The sequence below is a fragment of the Oreochromis niloticus genome, linkage group LG7 (genome assembly GCF_001858045.2).
Source record: "Oreochromis niloticus isolate F11D_XX linkage group LG7, O_niloticus_UMD_NMBU, whole genome shotgun sequence".
Classification (NCBI taxonomy): Eukaryota; Metazoa; Chordata; class Actinopteri; order Cichliformes; family Cichlidae; genus Oreochromis; species Oreochromis niloticus.
This window is the reverse complement of record NC_031972.2, coordinates 5,414,499-5,429,817: the sequence shown is the minus strand read 5'-3', so window position 1 is coordinate 5,429,817 and position 15,319 is coordinate 5,414,499. Positions and strand designations below refer to the sequence as shown.

The 15,319-nt window shown below is 40.2% G+C and overlaps 1 protein-coding gene across 3 annotated transcripts in view; it reads right to left on the bottom strand.

Moving 5' to 3' along the window:
• Window positions 1-14,066, bottom strand: part of far1 (fatty acyl CoA reductase 1) — a 28,425-nt gene extending 14,359 nt beyond the window's left edge. For all 3 annotated transcript variants that reach the window (XM_019360812.2, XM_019360813.2, XM_019360814.2), the window contains exons 1-5: window positions 13,915-14,066; window positions 3,463-3,564; window positions 1,871-1,987; window positions 1,229-1,404; window positions 251-430 (exon numbers count right to left, since the gene is read on the bottom strand). In XM_019360812.2, the coding sequence (XP_019216357.1) occupies window positions 251-430; window positions 1,229-1,404; window positions 1,871-1,987; window positions 3,463-3,534 (545 nt within the window). In that variant the 5' untranslated portion in view covers window positions 3,535-3,564; window positions 13,915-14,066. The remainder of the gene's footprint in view (window positions 1-250; window positions 431-1,228; window positions 1,405-1,870; window positions 1,988-3,462; window positions 3,565-13,914) is intronic.
• Window positions 14,067-15,319: the final 1,253 nt, after the last annotated feature.

Sequence of the window (15,319 nt, the reverse complement as noted above, 5' to 3'; positions counted from 1 at the left end):
CTGTAAAGCCAGAGTTAAGCTGAAGTGCTTCGCTTTATTTCACTGGCATTAATCTTGAAATGCACTTCCTACTTGCTTTTAATCTATTAAAGTCAGGGGGGGGGGGGAACAAAAAAAAAAAAAAAAAAAAAAAAACACATTTAAAAACTTAATGCTGCCGTTGAGCAATGACTGCTACGTCCTAATATCTGCACACGTGAACCAGACGTTTGGTGTCAATGCTGTTTGAAAACAGTCCAGATCAGCTTACTCCAGAGTATCGATGAGTTTTCGGTAGTCTACGGAGGGAGAGTAGACAACTTCCTCAATGAGCTCTCGGTTACAGTTGGCATAGGCTGTGGAGATGTGAATAAAAACCTCCAGGTGCTTCATCCTGTGGGCCAGGGCCAGCATCATCTGAGTGGCCAGGACATTCAGCTGCACTGCATCCCTGAGTGAAAGAGAGTAAGACACAGGATATTAAATGTCAGTAAAGCAAGACGTGATTGCAGCTCCACCTAAAAATGCTCACTTCCTTTTTGATTACACAACGTTCACATATCTGTCATCACAAAACACAGAAGTGTCATTTAAGCTTCCACAAACAAAAGTTCCTTATCAATGTTTACCCAGCCTCCTAGTCTGACTCAAAATCTACACCACACCGATGTGCACAATTTCCTGCTTGCACACTGCCCAAAAACTTTGAACAAGAACACAAATGTCCTCAATACTAATGATAAACAGCATCCAATTCCACCCATTTAGCATAAATATTTTACTCCAAGCATAATGTACCATCTCCAAAAGGCTGCAAGAGTTAAATCTCAAAGCAGCTCCAGGCATGCTCTTTGCATGCCGGGTCAGGTGTCATCAGTCTCTGTGGTTCAAAACAACAGTGGGCGGTCCGTCAACACTGCTGTTTTTTTCTAGTGCTGAGCCAAGCAAACTCTCCATCACCATTCATTTGAATAAATAACAGCTATTAAAAAAAATAAAAAAATAAAAAATAAAAAAAGGCAGTACAGCGCACGCACTAAGGTGCTGCCCTTTACCAGGCTCACAGAATTTAATAAGAAGAAACTAAGCTTTTTAGGAGAAGCTAAAAGCAGCAAGTTTTAGGCAAAGAACGAAGGAAGGTGCAAGGTCAGAATATAAATGAGCCAAGCTACAATCAGGAGCCCCAAACACAAAACCATACAGCTTGAAACTAAAATAGAAATTTAAAAAGAGCAAAAAAATAACTCACTTGAGTGGCTCACTAAAGCGGACAGTGGCAGCACAGTGGAAGACGATGTCAATGTTTTCAGCAAGGATGCTCTGGTCCGCTTTACTCAGATTCAGCTCCGGTTGTGTGAGGTCAGAGTTCACTGCGATGATCTTCTCTGCAAAGTCCGGCTGATCTTGTTGCAATTTTTCAAACAGCTAAAATAGTGAAAAAAGTAAAGTCAGTACGACATGGAAGTTACAGAAGACCATAACCAAATACACTGACAAAAATCCTTCGACCGTCACGCTGCAGAAGAACTCTCTTTTTTTTGACCTAGTCACACTTTAGGATGAAGAGTCATCACTTCTCAGACCAACCTGTTATTCCTTGTTTTGTTTTTCCTTGTTTTTAAACATTGCATTTGGCATCAAACTGGAAAACTGTTCCCAAAGAATGTGGTAGTATCACTGTGTGGGGGGTTTCTGCATAATCTTTATCAGATGCTGCTTCACCAACACGTTGCTGCTTGTCAGGCCACAGGGTGTTCATTGTTGATGGAAGCAGTGGCAAAAATATGCAGTATAATTTCTGTGTGCCACTTTTGTTCCGTCCGCCAGCCATAGAAGAGCCTCAAAACCATTCATCACATCACACCATCCTCTCTCTTTGCCCATTACTCACCTTGCTGTTGATCATTTCAGAGATGCGGGTTTTAGGGCTTTGACCAGCTTTCGATCTGACCAGCACATAGACTGATCTGACTTCTGGACAGGACCTCAGCAGCTTCTCCAGCAGCACCTTCAAAAACAAGCAAGCAAAATGACTCAGTTTGGACTGAGATTGTTACAAATGGTCAGTCCTGCTAAATCTTCTCAAAAGACAAACTGATACAGAAGAAAAAAGATTTTGGCTTCTCTCTTGTTTCAAAGAAGTTGCATATTTTATTAGGCAAAGATTTTGCACCAGAGTCCTCTTTATACAACTCCCACTTATGTGGGCTTGGTACTGGCACTAGGACTACACTAGCTTGTGAACACAGTGAGGCTGACTTCGTGTCCCATCCCCATCTCAAACTGGGGTCTGTCACATGCAAGTTGAATGTGTTAACCACTACACTGTGGTTGACTAAGAGGCCTTCCGACTCTCCTCTAACAGCTTAAGTAAAGTGGAAGTAAGAAATTCAGGACATGACTCTTATCATCACCATGACTGCTATATAGTCACTAACCAAAAGCAGCTTAGAAATGGAATCCAATAAGCCCCAACATCAACAACCAATCAAAACCTTTATGTGGCTTTAGATGCTATTTAGCTGGCTAAATGGGAAAGATGACTGTCTAAGGGGGGGGGGAAGAAAAAAAAAAAAAAAAGGTGCATTTTAATAGGAAATCTTATGGTAGCTAGGATAAGCAAAGGTAAGCTAAGACGCCCTTTATCCCAAACTCTCCTCTACCCAAAATCTTAAAATGAAATGGTGATATTTGACTGGTTATGCTGTTGCCATGGAAATGTTTAAACCTGACACTCACTAGACCTGAGGGGTGGGGGGGGGAACAAAAAAAACAAAAAACTCAAACACTGTATATCAATAACGAGGATTTACTTTGCCAAAACACCACAATCTAAAACATATTAAACTATTAATGTACAACATTTTTATTAACCATATAAAACACTGTGATAATGAAAAAGATCAAATTTGAAAAGGTTGAAAGATGTTTGAAGTTGGAACTTGAGATTTGCAATGCATTATGGGTTGAGTATTCATTTTCCTCTTGCCAAAAATTAGTTCTGTACATATTCTTGTACTTTTGCTTTCTTCCATTTTCCTTTATTTTGAGGACCCAAATCAAATATTTTTGACTCACAGCTGCTCAGCTTGGTTTGAGGCTTAAATCTTTTATATAAAAGATGTGATGCGTCACTGGAGGAAATTAATGAGAAATTCACTTCTGCAACCAGAGCCTTTAAAGTGAGTGGTCACTGCTGAGCTCTATACTGCAAAATAATAGCTGACAATAGAATTCGATGTGTTTGCATCATCACAAAACTGCAACACTGCAGTTCACTGGATGGCTGCAGCTGTGCAGAGACATTCCAGCTGATGGAGAGTCATCGTGTGCGCCACTTCACTTTAACATGCAACTCAAGTCAAGTGTGTGTAACGTGCTTCAGACTGGAAACTCTTCAGATAGCCACTTTAAAGATTAGCAAAGTTCATATTGCTGGGTTCAGTCCTGCTAGCTGCTAACTGGTGAAAACCACAACTGTACCTTGCCCATGAAGCCGGTCGCTCCGGAGATCAGCACGTTTTTTCCTGCATAGTATTCTGGGATGTTCACCATGATGTCTGCAGTCTCTCAATACCACACAACCTGCACAGACATGATAGGAAAAAGATGAGTAAAATAAAATAAAGCTGTGTTACAAAGACAGTGAAGTCCTACACAGACTCACATTTGAGGAATTTCAAGGTTGTCAAACCTGCTTTGTGCCAACTTTAATCAGCCTGTAACATCAGCTTCATTCTGAAAACACCACACCAGGAAATGCTGCAAACATGCAAGTCATTGTGCACTTCAAATCAAACTTTAAAATAGTCTAAAAAAGTCTCCAACACAGCAAAGTTTTTAAACATGCCAGTGCTTCTCTAAACTGGTTTGAAGTAGGTTTAGTTGGAGAAGGGTGACGGCAGATGTAACTGAACCAGAAGAGAGGGGGGGGGGGGGGGGGGGGGTTTAAAAAAAATAAATATATATATATATATATATATATATATATATATATATATATATATATATATATATATATATATTTTTTAACAACAAGTATCCACAGCTGACTGGGAGGGTTATTTTAGTATGTTTTGATTATTTAATGCTAAAAGTAAGAATCTATTGGCTTCATCAATTATGCAACTCTTTAAAGTAGAGACCAATTAAATGGTTTGCTTACTATAAATCAAAAGGAAGTAGTAGGACCTGGAAAATTTTATATATTAGGAAAACAAAAGCCAACAGCACACAACTTTGCTGTCCTTGAAAGGGCTCCAAATATGCAAATGTAACTTTAACAAGCTGAATAATTTCCATGAACTATAGGAACAGTATTGTTTATTTTTAGAATAGTGCTGTAATACCACTAACGAGGATTTCCCCAAGAACATAATGGCTAACAGTAAGTTTCTGACAAAATAATGAATTAATAATTGCATGTGGAAATGTTATTTTATGCATTTACTCATTTTTTAAATGCACCAAATTATTAAATGATAATCCAAATATGAAACAAGTGTTCTGTGGCCTGGCTTGTAAAACACAAACGCACACAAAATCAAATCAGCTGTTGATAGCAGCTCTAAACCCAAGTCTGCAAACACTGCAGTAGACAAAGCACTTTGATGTGTGTCAACTTTATCAGTCGGATTATTGGCTTTTATAAAGAATGACACCGTCCAGCTGATAACGGGCCACTAGGATAGATAATTCACATAATCATTAACACAGGTGGTTTTCTCCCGTCGGCTGACTGGAGCCTATTATTGTACAGCACCGTTACAGAAATCCAAATCCATCTCCAGTTTTACTATTAGGTTGTTGTCCTGCTAGAACTTTATCCTGTGCAGCGTGTCTGAATGTGGCTTTCAGAACAAACTGCATTATTGTGAATATAATTTATATGATTTTATTTATTATGAAGCGTTTTTATTTATGTGTGCATTGGTCTGCCTGTGTGATAACACACAGTAGCTGGCTTTAAATGAGATCAGAAGGTCAACACAGCAAGCTTCCCTAATTTCCACTGGGAAAATGATATACTGAGAGTGATGATAGGTCCATTCAACCAATTAACACACAAAATACAAGAAACTAATGTTTGGACATTCAAGCTATTATGATTTTCTATTAGATTTATTCATGTATACTCTAAGCGAATCATTCGTCCATCCTTCATACAGAAACAACCATGCAAATCGTTATCACGGTCTGCTCGTACTGACTTTATCCTTTCCTCTGAGCAGCTTCCGCCACATCCTGAGTCATTTCTGTGCCTTACAAGAAAGTTTGCATTAAATGGCTTTCTAAAATTATTACAAAAATCCACAGAAACCTGCAGTTTATACTTGCAGCCATCTTAGATTGTTTAACTACCGTAGGTTAAAGTGTAAAAAGTTTTAAAAAGGGGATAAACTAAGATTCCATGTTAGCTATCCAGCTCTTTTGTTCACATTGACAGTGCTAAAGGGCGATTCCGTGGTCATTCATGCTTGCATTTTGGCACCATCGCCACACACGTAGTTACAGTTAAACTGGTTATTCAGGTTTGCACAGTCAGACTAGGACGGGGGTGGGCAACATCCTCCTCTCTCCTCGGGCAACACCGAGATAATGTGTAGCTCTACACTCTCCTATCTTATGTTTCATTTCAGTTATATAAAAGGGCTAAATTACACTAAACTCCAAGCATCTGGTAAACATTACAGATCGCTTTACATGAGGCTCATTTCCACACCAGATGGCTGGTTGCTTGAGAAAACTCGAGTCCACAGCACATCACGACATGCCGCATAAACTGATTTACTCCTTGAAAACTAGACACCAAGTCAGGGGTTACACTGATACCTTATTTTCATTGTCAGCTGGTGGAAAAATCCTGGTGGGCACAATCCTCACCAAATGCCAAGAGGCACTGCCACCAGCCTGAAGACTTAAAAACTGTCAGTGAATTCTGCTCCGATGCAGAGCAATCGCTCGTACACAGCAGATGATTAAAAATATCAAACAAACATTAACTCTGGACACTGATTGCATAACTTTTGCTAACACGGTACTGCAGCTGTTTGGGCTCTGTAGCTCATATGGACTGATGTGAGGAACAACTCCCCAGGTCCCACTGCTGTAGACGCTCTGTGGATCCCTGGCCTGTGCTGCAGATGCACCGTTTGCTGCATCACATCTTGTGCCAAGTGCCAAGCTCCAGCTGTACATCCGTCTGATCCCTGCTGCAACTAGGACCAAGTTTCACTGAGTGAGGGCAGAACAGCACTCACACCAGAGAGAGAGATTATAAAAGGTCTTTATTATAAATATCTATATTATAAAGACAGATATTTTAGTCTGATATAGCTTTGAGGTTATACCAGGCCTGAGACTGACCTTATTAAAAACATCACACATTGCCCATAATGTGACTGGCCTTAAAACTCAACTGAAAGGGGCATCCACACCATGTAACGTCGTGAAATTCTGCAGCTTGAAGCAATGACAGGGAAAACAAATTTTAATAGTAGTAAAGTAATACAAAAAACACAAACAAAAAAAAAAAAAACCAAACTAGGATACAGACATGTAAGAATAAGAAATTTGTCTATGCGTTATTAGTAAGGGAAACTGTACAGAATATTAGAAATGCCACATTTAAGTCGAGCGATTGAAAGGCCTACTAATGGGAGCAAATGACAGCACTGTTTAACATTAACACAGTAACTGAGCTTGATTATCTATTGTAGTGACCAACTGTCAGGGTAAGGCAAGCGGGAGCACATTAAGTCAGAAATAGCATGAAATGGAGAAGCTGGGGAAATTTGCCAATGGGATACACAAAAGGGTCTCAGCTGAGCCATCAGCTGACAGAGGCTGATGTTAGAATCAGCCTATCAGAACTGCGTGAACTCCATGAACTTTCAGATCCAAGGTTAAATTAAATTTTCGGTTTCAATATGGAACATTGAAGCCCCTTGTCTCTTATCTTCTATTCAGCAAACCCAAACATCAGGTGTAGTTTATTAAACCTCTGCACTCTAGACTATTATTCTCCCACACTCTCAAACTCTACATAAGATTTTATTGATAAGGTTATCCGATCATTCCTATGATGAATCTTAAGATACTGAAAACACAAGCAGAAGAGGCACCGTCGCTTTGTGCGCATTTCTGTCATTTATCTACTTTTAGGATCCGGCTTCTTCCTGAGATGATCTGTGGGCTGTGTTTCTCAAAGGGTTCCCACACTTGCTGAGCAGTTTAACTATTTGCACAAACTTTAGTTTACATATCAATATTATGGAAAAAAAAAAAAAAAAAAAAAAAAAAATTAGATTGAACATGCCAATGTTTCAAGGTACAAAACGAAAACCCCCACAAAAGCTGTCAATGCATGAGGTCATATGGGGGAGGAAGTTGGGCTCGAGAGGCTGGAGCGTGTGCACGGCCCGAGGCTCACAATGTCCGTGACACACCTAAATCCACTGGCAGTAAAAGTGGATGACACAAATGTGAAGCTATTTGACCGGCCAGCTACTGTTGCCATCTTTCACTTGTTGCTGACAGTAGTTGGCTTACAGCACAAAGCCAAGTCTGCCTTTTGAAGAAAACGAGCACCAGAATGTCAAGTTATTTAAAATGGTCACAGAACAGCCAACTGCTGGCTTCCCATACCAGATTTCTTTTTTCCGTTTTGGAGAGGATCAAAGTATCAAGTAAAGAACACACATATCTGTGAGAGGATTATTTTGGATCAAAAGAGCAGAGGTAATGGGGACAACATAACCGCAGGTGTCCAGCAGAGCAAACTACTCAAACTCACACTGCAGAGCAACTCTGAAAACAGCAGTGTCACAGCTAAACTAAGGAGGATGTGCATATGCTTAAACTGGATTATCATATGAATTAAACTGTGTGGAAAATGCATTACATAACACTGTTTTTCTGGCCACTGGTTTGACCCATCTCAAAGTACCAGCTAAAGAACAGGAGCCAACAGGATCAGTGTTCAATCATGCAAAGGTTATACAGGCCACAGAGTTTAGAAAGTCAGGAGGTGTGTCAGCCTGCTCATCCTGGCATTTAAACTGCAAACATGCAAGACAATCACTCACATCACGCTGCTGTGTTATGGTGCTTAAATAACCAAGACTACCCCAGCCAGGACAACAAATCAGGTGTATTAAACCCCCAGGTGCTTGCTGCAGGCATTTATTAATTCTGTTGCAGCTGTAGATTTGTCCCCTGTGTGCGTCGGTGTGTGCAAATAACCATCCTTCTAGTTTTGTTTGCTTTTCGTTTAGGGCCCTTGAAGGAAACGCAACATAAAAACTAAAGAGTGTTTAAGTGCCTGAAGCCAGCTGAGTGTGGCCACAAGACAGGAAGCGTGTGGCCTCTTTTAAAAACCACAGCTTAGGAGTCATACCAAAAGGATACATGCACACCAATCGGAAAAAAAAAGAAAAAAGTAATGCACCAAAAATCGGGGTTGTAAAACCAAGTGATTTTACAAACCAGTAAATGTGGATTAGCCCACATTTAACTGTAAATGGTCAATGCAAAGCACCTCCTGAAAGATGAACCCATCTGATCATTGATTCAATCACTCATGAGTCCTCTGCAAACTGTAGTACTATCTGCAGCTAGTTACTGCAATCACACTGATTCACTACTTGCCTAAATTATCATTCTAATTTAGCAGTATATCCAACAATGCATGTTCAAATTACTAGTGTTAGTCCAGCAACCATTTTTGTACACGTTTTGCATGATAGCCGACAGTTTGTAGGAGGAAAACAAACAAACAAAAAAAAAAAACCTTATTAAAAAATTTTATGTCCAAGCCTGACCTTTAAAACGCCTTCAAACTCTAAAGTCAACCAACACAGACTAACCACTCAAAGCAGCAGTTGGCAAACAAGTCCATTGTTGAGTGTGGTGGAGTGTAGCTTCACTTCCTAGTGAAACAACACCAATGCTGGTGATGCCAACACCTTAAAGAGTTTCATATTACAAAGTCAAGTGCTGTTGTTTTGGTCCTATACAAATAAAACTACATTGAACATGTTCTATGTGTCACATAAATATAAAAAAAAAAAAAAAATATAAAATCCTTGCTGCTACTAATAAGTCCTGTCTGCTTGGGGGCATGCCTACTACCGTCCACTGCAAGTAGGGCAAACCACACAGGCCTAGAGACTGCTCACTGACCACCTGCCAGTGGTTGTCTCAGTTTCTGGTTTGCTTTGCACTTCCGTAAGTGTTTTCAGAAGAGTCAGAAACGACAGTCACAAGGTTTATGGTGCCGTTTATGAGCGATTCCACCTAGCATCAGACACCAACCTCCAGCAACCACTCCCCAAGTGGTTGAGGAGTAATTGAGGTGTAATTTTATTTCCTTTATTTCTTTTTTTCTTTTTTTTTCTTTTTTTTTTAAAATTCACCCAGCTCTATTGAAAGGAACAATATCAAAGTGGCAGTATAGATTGGTAGACCAAAATATAGACCAGAAATACCAGCATGTGGCAGACACCCCACTTATAAATCATATTTATAAGAATTAAAAGCCCCACGAGAGCCTATCTGGAAGCACTGCATGCCTCTTTTGGCCAATATCTCCAGGGTTGTAGGAGAAAAAACTCTTTTGGCTAGAAGCAAGAATTGCTGCGAAGTTGCCTTCACAGGTAGGAATCTAGTAATGCTCATGATTCCTTGTGTTGCCTGGTCTATGATTATAGAGATCAGATAATTGAGAAAAACAAACAAGATGCGATCGTGAAGAAAAACGGGAATGCAGGGGAGAGAGGGGAGGCATGGCTCTTAGCCTGAGCAAAAAACAAACAAACAAAAAAAAACAAACAAAAAAACTAAAAATGGATCATGGCATGCAATAACACCTTTAAAGCCGCAGAGAAAGTGTGCACATCACAGAAAAATTTTTTAAAAAGACCCTGGAACAAAAGACTGTAAAAGCTTTCTCTCCCTGAACATATCTAGCATCCTCACATACAGCTGCCCTTGAAAACTCATCAGCCTACACTGAAAAACTCCCTCAAATCTTGTGTCTTCATGTGAATGAACAGAAAGCTCTGTCCCTGGATGTAGCCTTGCAGGGCCTGCTAAAGCATTTGATCAAGTGTTTGTGAAAGAGCTACTGTAGCCTACAGTCAGGCAGGCAGACAGCAAGTTGATCCCTGATGCTTCACTCTAAATAATTGATCAAATGCATTATAATGCCCCAACTGGGCACCTGTGGCTGAGGTTTAATGGTTTACAGATAGAAGAAGTCTAAGCTTTTGACAAATGCTCTCAGGAGCAATCCACACCTGACTGATGTGAAACCCCACCTAATACCAAGCAAGTGGGAGAGTGATAGATCTTTGAATTAAATGATAAAGAGCTACAGACACTCAAATTTATATAGTAACACCACTAATCTAACCAAATTCAAAGATAAAGGCAATAATAATAATAAAAATAGAAATGTCATGATATCAAATGGTAATTCACTTTGTTCATGCTTGAATTGTAAAAAAAAAAGAATCTAAGGATCCTTACTTTAAATTTAACGAGAAAATCCTTTAGTGTTGCGAAGGGTAGCTAACAAATAAATACCATTGTTTAATACATGTTTCACATATTTGATTGTGCTTTTATTGAAAGTGTGTTGACTGTATTATCTTTGAGTTTGTAATAGCCTCTGAGGCGCAGAAAAAGGCAATTAGAAAGATGGTAACAATAGCTGGTAGGTTGCTGGGAATTTGATTATCAAGCTTAAAAAAAAAAAAAAAAAAAAAAAAAAAACATTTATAAAGCAGCAAGGCAAATAATATTGTGAGTGATGGGAGGCTTAATCCTCAGGCCATCAAATTTCTTAACAAAGGAAACATGTAATTTTTCCAATTGGTTCTGGTTAAAATTGACTCTCATTGCATTTTATGGATAAAGTCTTTGTATATTGTGTGCTTTCTGTCTTATGTTGACGTGATGCAATCAAATATCCAGACGAGGACAGATCTACCTACATTACAGTGGGCTTAAGTTATGCTTTTCTCACCTTTGGGATGGCTTTGGGATGCTGTAATGCAAGTCTGTCCAAGTCTGTGGCAGCTACAAAACTTAACAGGTACAAAGAGAAGACAACACTTCGCTCCCGTTTAAGCTCAGTTGCACTGGTAACTTTAAAAATTGTGTTTTCACAGCTCTCTGTGCATCAGATTCACTTATATTACAAGTCTGTAACTTTATATTTATGACTAAAGGTCACTGAGGCAAACACCCAAAGAGTCCTTTGCGTGTCTGCGTCTATTTGTAGATTTCACATACTTGAACGTTAATACATTTGAATCAAGCGGAAAGCACTTTCAGTTAGCTCTCATTTTTGAATGTGCTAAATAAAATTTAGAGTAATACATTTAAATTAATTCAATTGAATTCATTTATATAACACCAAATAACAGCAAGAGTTGCCTCCAGGCACTTTATACTGTAAGGTAGTTCCAACAATAATACAGCGAAAACCCCAACCATCACACGACCACCTATGGAGCAAGCACTTGGCAAAAGTGGGAAGGAAGAACTCCCCTTTAACAGGAAGAAACCTCCAGCAGAACCAGGCTCCGGGGGGTGAGGTGGTGAGGGGAGGAAGACAGAACAAAAGTCACACTGTAGAAGAGAGCCAGAGATTAATAACTAATGATTAAATGCAGAGTGGTGTATAAAGATGCAAATTTAAAAAAAGAAAACAGTGTATCATGGGAAGTCCCCAGAGGCCTTCTGCAGCTTATCTAGGGGAGGGTCACCTGATCCAGCCCTATGACCTTTATCAAAAAAGGAAAGTTGTAAGGCTAATCTTAAAAACAGAGGGTTTCTGAATGACCTGAAAGCTGAAGCTCCTGCTTCTTTAAAGCAGTAATAAGTGAAGACTTAAGATTTAAGTAGGATACTTCCCCACACTAAAGACAGAATCATAAACTGATGCAAAAAGTACCAAAACAAACACGCATCTCATGCGCAAAACATCTTCGGGGAGGACCCCCCCCCCCCATTCCCTGGAGTCTCCAGGCTTAAGCGAAACCTGGACACATGCAATACATAGCCTGGTGTTTGCAGAAGAATACTTATGAAAGCTCAAAAACAATATCTCAGGCCAGTGTGACGACACCAGCTGTAATCCTGTATGCCCTGTGCATACATTTTTAAAGCCCTTTACAACATCTTGAAAGCACAAGTTTAACGGCCACAGGTCCAGTCTTCCGATTAGTTAACTGGTTTATGGGTTTGCATTTCTGACTGCATGTTTTTACACTTGAAGATGGACAACTGGGGATAACATCGTTTTATTACATGGACAAAATTTCTGGTGCTCCTTGGCAGTGCTCATTTTCATGCATTTTTCCTTAGCTAGCCAACAACAAAAAAAGGATGGCTGGCTTTCCCTTTTGAAAAAGAGAACTAAAACAAAGGCAAGTAAAAATTTGGCAGAGGTTTGTTTGCTAACAAACGTACTTATTTTTATGATGTTGCACAAGTTATCTTGCAAGAGGGTGAGACTGTAGAGATGCTGAATGAAACTTAACTGATAGAAACCCATTTTGTTTTTTCATCTGACTTTTTGATTGTGTAGTAGCATCAACATCTCCAACTGACACCATCCTGGTCCTGTTTTTAAATGAAGATTCTACTAAATGTGCTTAATTGCAACTTTCGGTGATTTATACTGAACAGATTTATACTGAACACAGATTTATACTGAACACAGATTTAGCGATAAAGAGGTTTGGCTTGGTATTTTGTTGCTGCTAGGCAAGTTTTTTTTAAGAATATGTTCGTAGAGGTAGTGCAACTACCACAAAAAAAATAAAATAATCATGAATCTCATTCTCGCTCTCTGGGGAGGCCAACCAGCACACAAATCCTGCAGGTGCAAATGCCAACAAGCTGCTTATTCCAGTCAGAATCAACTTCCTGCCTGTAATTGTTGACAAAGCACAGCCATCTATGTACTTGTACGGACTTATACTGCAGGTTAAATTAGTTTGAAACAAAGTATGCCAACCGAGTGGCAACAGAGCCAAATCCTAGAGCACTGAATAAACTTTATACACATATTTGTGTTAATTATTGAGAGACAAACTTCATCTGAAAGTTTATATTTTCAGGAGACCTCAGAAATATCTGAGGGGAAAAAATGAAATAAACCTTCTGATGATTGCAACAATTCCCCCATTTTCTTTCAGTCAGCATGTCACCATAATCATCGTGATGAAGTAATTTTTTGAGATTCTACCAAAGCCAGTGTGTGCAATTACAAAAAGCATGAAAGAGGAGGGGGGGGAAATAAAAAAGCCAGACTCCATTAGGTAGAGTGAGCCTGTGATTCTCATTACACACAGCTGCCTCAAATCATTATCACGGTCACCACTCACTCTATTTGCACAGTAGGCGACGATTAAACCGACCACGCAGACTAATGTTTGGCTGTGACTGCCCATAATGTGATTAGTAGCAGAATCTGCGAGGAAATTAGAAGCGATGCGCCTCAGCTAGAGCCTCGCCACAAATTAAAAGAGTCTCCTGTGCTGCTGGAGTAGTTCCCCCTTCCTTGTTTAAGTAGTAAAAACGAGGAAGAGTGGCCACCCCACAAGAAATGCAGCAAGAGTTTCGCGTGGCTGGCTGCCACGTTTGTGCGCGATGTGCGGGAAATGCCAGCAGAGTCGCAGCTGGTCCTCATATCTGCGTAATTTGTTGGAGCTGCGCTACAGCAGCCTTGAGCCACCCCTCCCTTCTCCGTGTCGCATCTCTGCCTACACGTTGACAGCCTGTCGCACGGGCACTTGAAGCTCTGAAACCCCGCTTACAGTTACAGAAGCACGAGCACACACATACATACATACACGGGCAGAGACGCACACAAGGGCGCGCGCGCGCGTCTCCACGAGGCGATTTGAAGCGTGTACGTACCAGAAATGTCGGCGCTTTTCCCCCCGGCGTGAAAACTTAGGAGAGAGTGGTGAAGTGAGGCGAGAAGCGAAAAGTAGCGAGTACCGCTACGAAAGACGGAGTGGAGCCCCAGCAGGAAGCCAGCGGAATAAATGAACCCCGTGACGTCAGGGACAGCGGTCTCGCGCACAGATAGGAAGGAGATGAGGTCTCACTCCTACCTGTTTCACCTACTCGACCTAAGGAGACACGAAAAGACTTTTGACTGAGACTTTTCTCCTAATTATGACTTACTATCGTTTAATTATGAGACAGAGGTCATTATTACCTGAGGCAAAACCTGCAAGGCTTTCTAAGCCTTAAATCATCAATTTATTAGGACATCACGTTCACAGTAACACTTTCGTAGGAACTGGAAGTATCCTCGTGGTACGTTTAGATAAAAAAAAAAAAAATGGCAGTAGCTATGACTAAATAAGGTTTCTGTGCAAAACCTTTTTTTTTTGTTTCAGCACCGTAGGTGTGAAACCGCTTTATCAAATTTCCATCTGTAACATAGCAAAAGTAGGTGGAGTAAGCGTCAAACAGAAAGTTCACCCTGAAAAGCCAGTCCGCATGGGCTGAGGAAAACAGACATAATAATCAGGTCATAACATTTTTGTAGCTAGCGCATTTCTCAGGCGTGGGCAGTTAATTTTCCCAAGGGGCCTCGTGAGAAACTGGGACTGTTGTGGAGGGCTGCATCAAAACACAGAGCCCAGTTCTGCTCATATTAATGTTATCCTCCTTACTATATGAGCCCATTGCTGAGGCCCTCCACAGCAGTCCTAGTTTCTCATCTGGCCCCTTGGGAAAATTAGTCGCTTGATAGAAACTGAAATATGATGTACTGCTGCAACAAAAACGGCAAAAGTATGCAATCATATTTCTATTTTTGGAAATGGGTTTTAATTGGTCCCATTCACTGAACCAGTGATGAGGTGGATAGGATGGTTTTAAAAGGATTAGATAATTTAAAAAGAAAGTGTACAGTATGTAGATGAGTGGTTCCCAGACTGCATCTACTATAGTAGCTACATGTAGTTACATGTCTCCACTCTGGGTCACACGGCACACCTAACAAAGGCAGGTACTTTAAAAGCCCTCGCCCTGCCCAGTGAGGAAGGAAGCCGAGCCATGAAAGCCATGGAAGTTGTTCTCAAAGTGAGGAAAAGTAACATTATACTGTGAAGGCTGTCGTATTCATGAAGCCTCTTATTCCTAATGTAAATGCAAAACTTACACCAGTGTATAAGTACACTGCTCAGAAAATTAAAAGAATGCTCTGAAAACACATCAGATCGCAACTGGATAAAGAAAAAAAAATTATTCTGCATATCTATACTGATATGTACTGGGTAATGTGATATGAATGAAAGGATGCCAC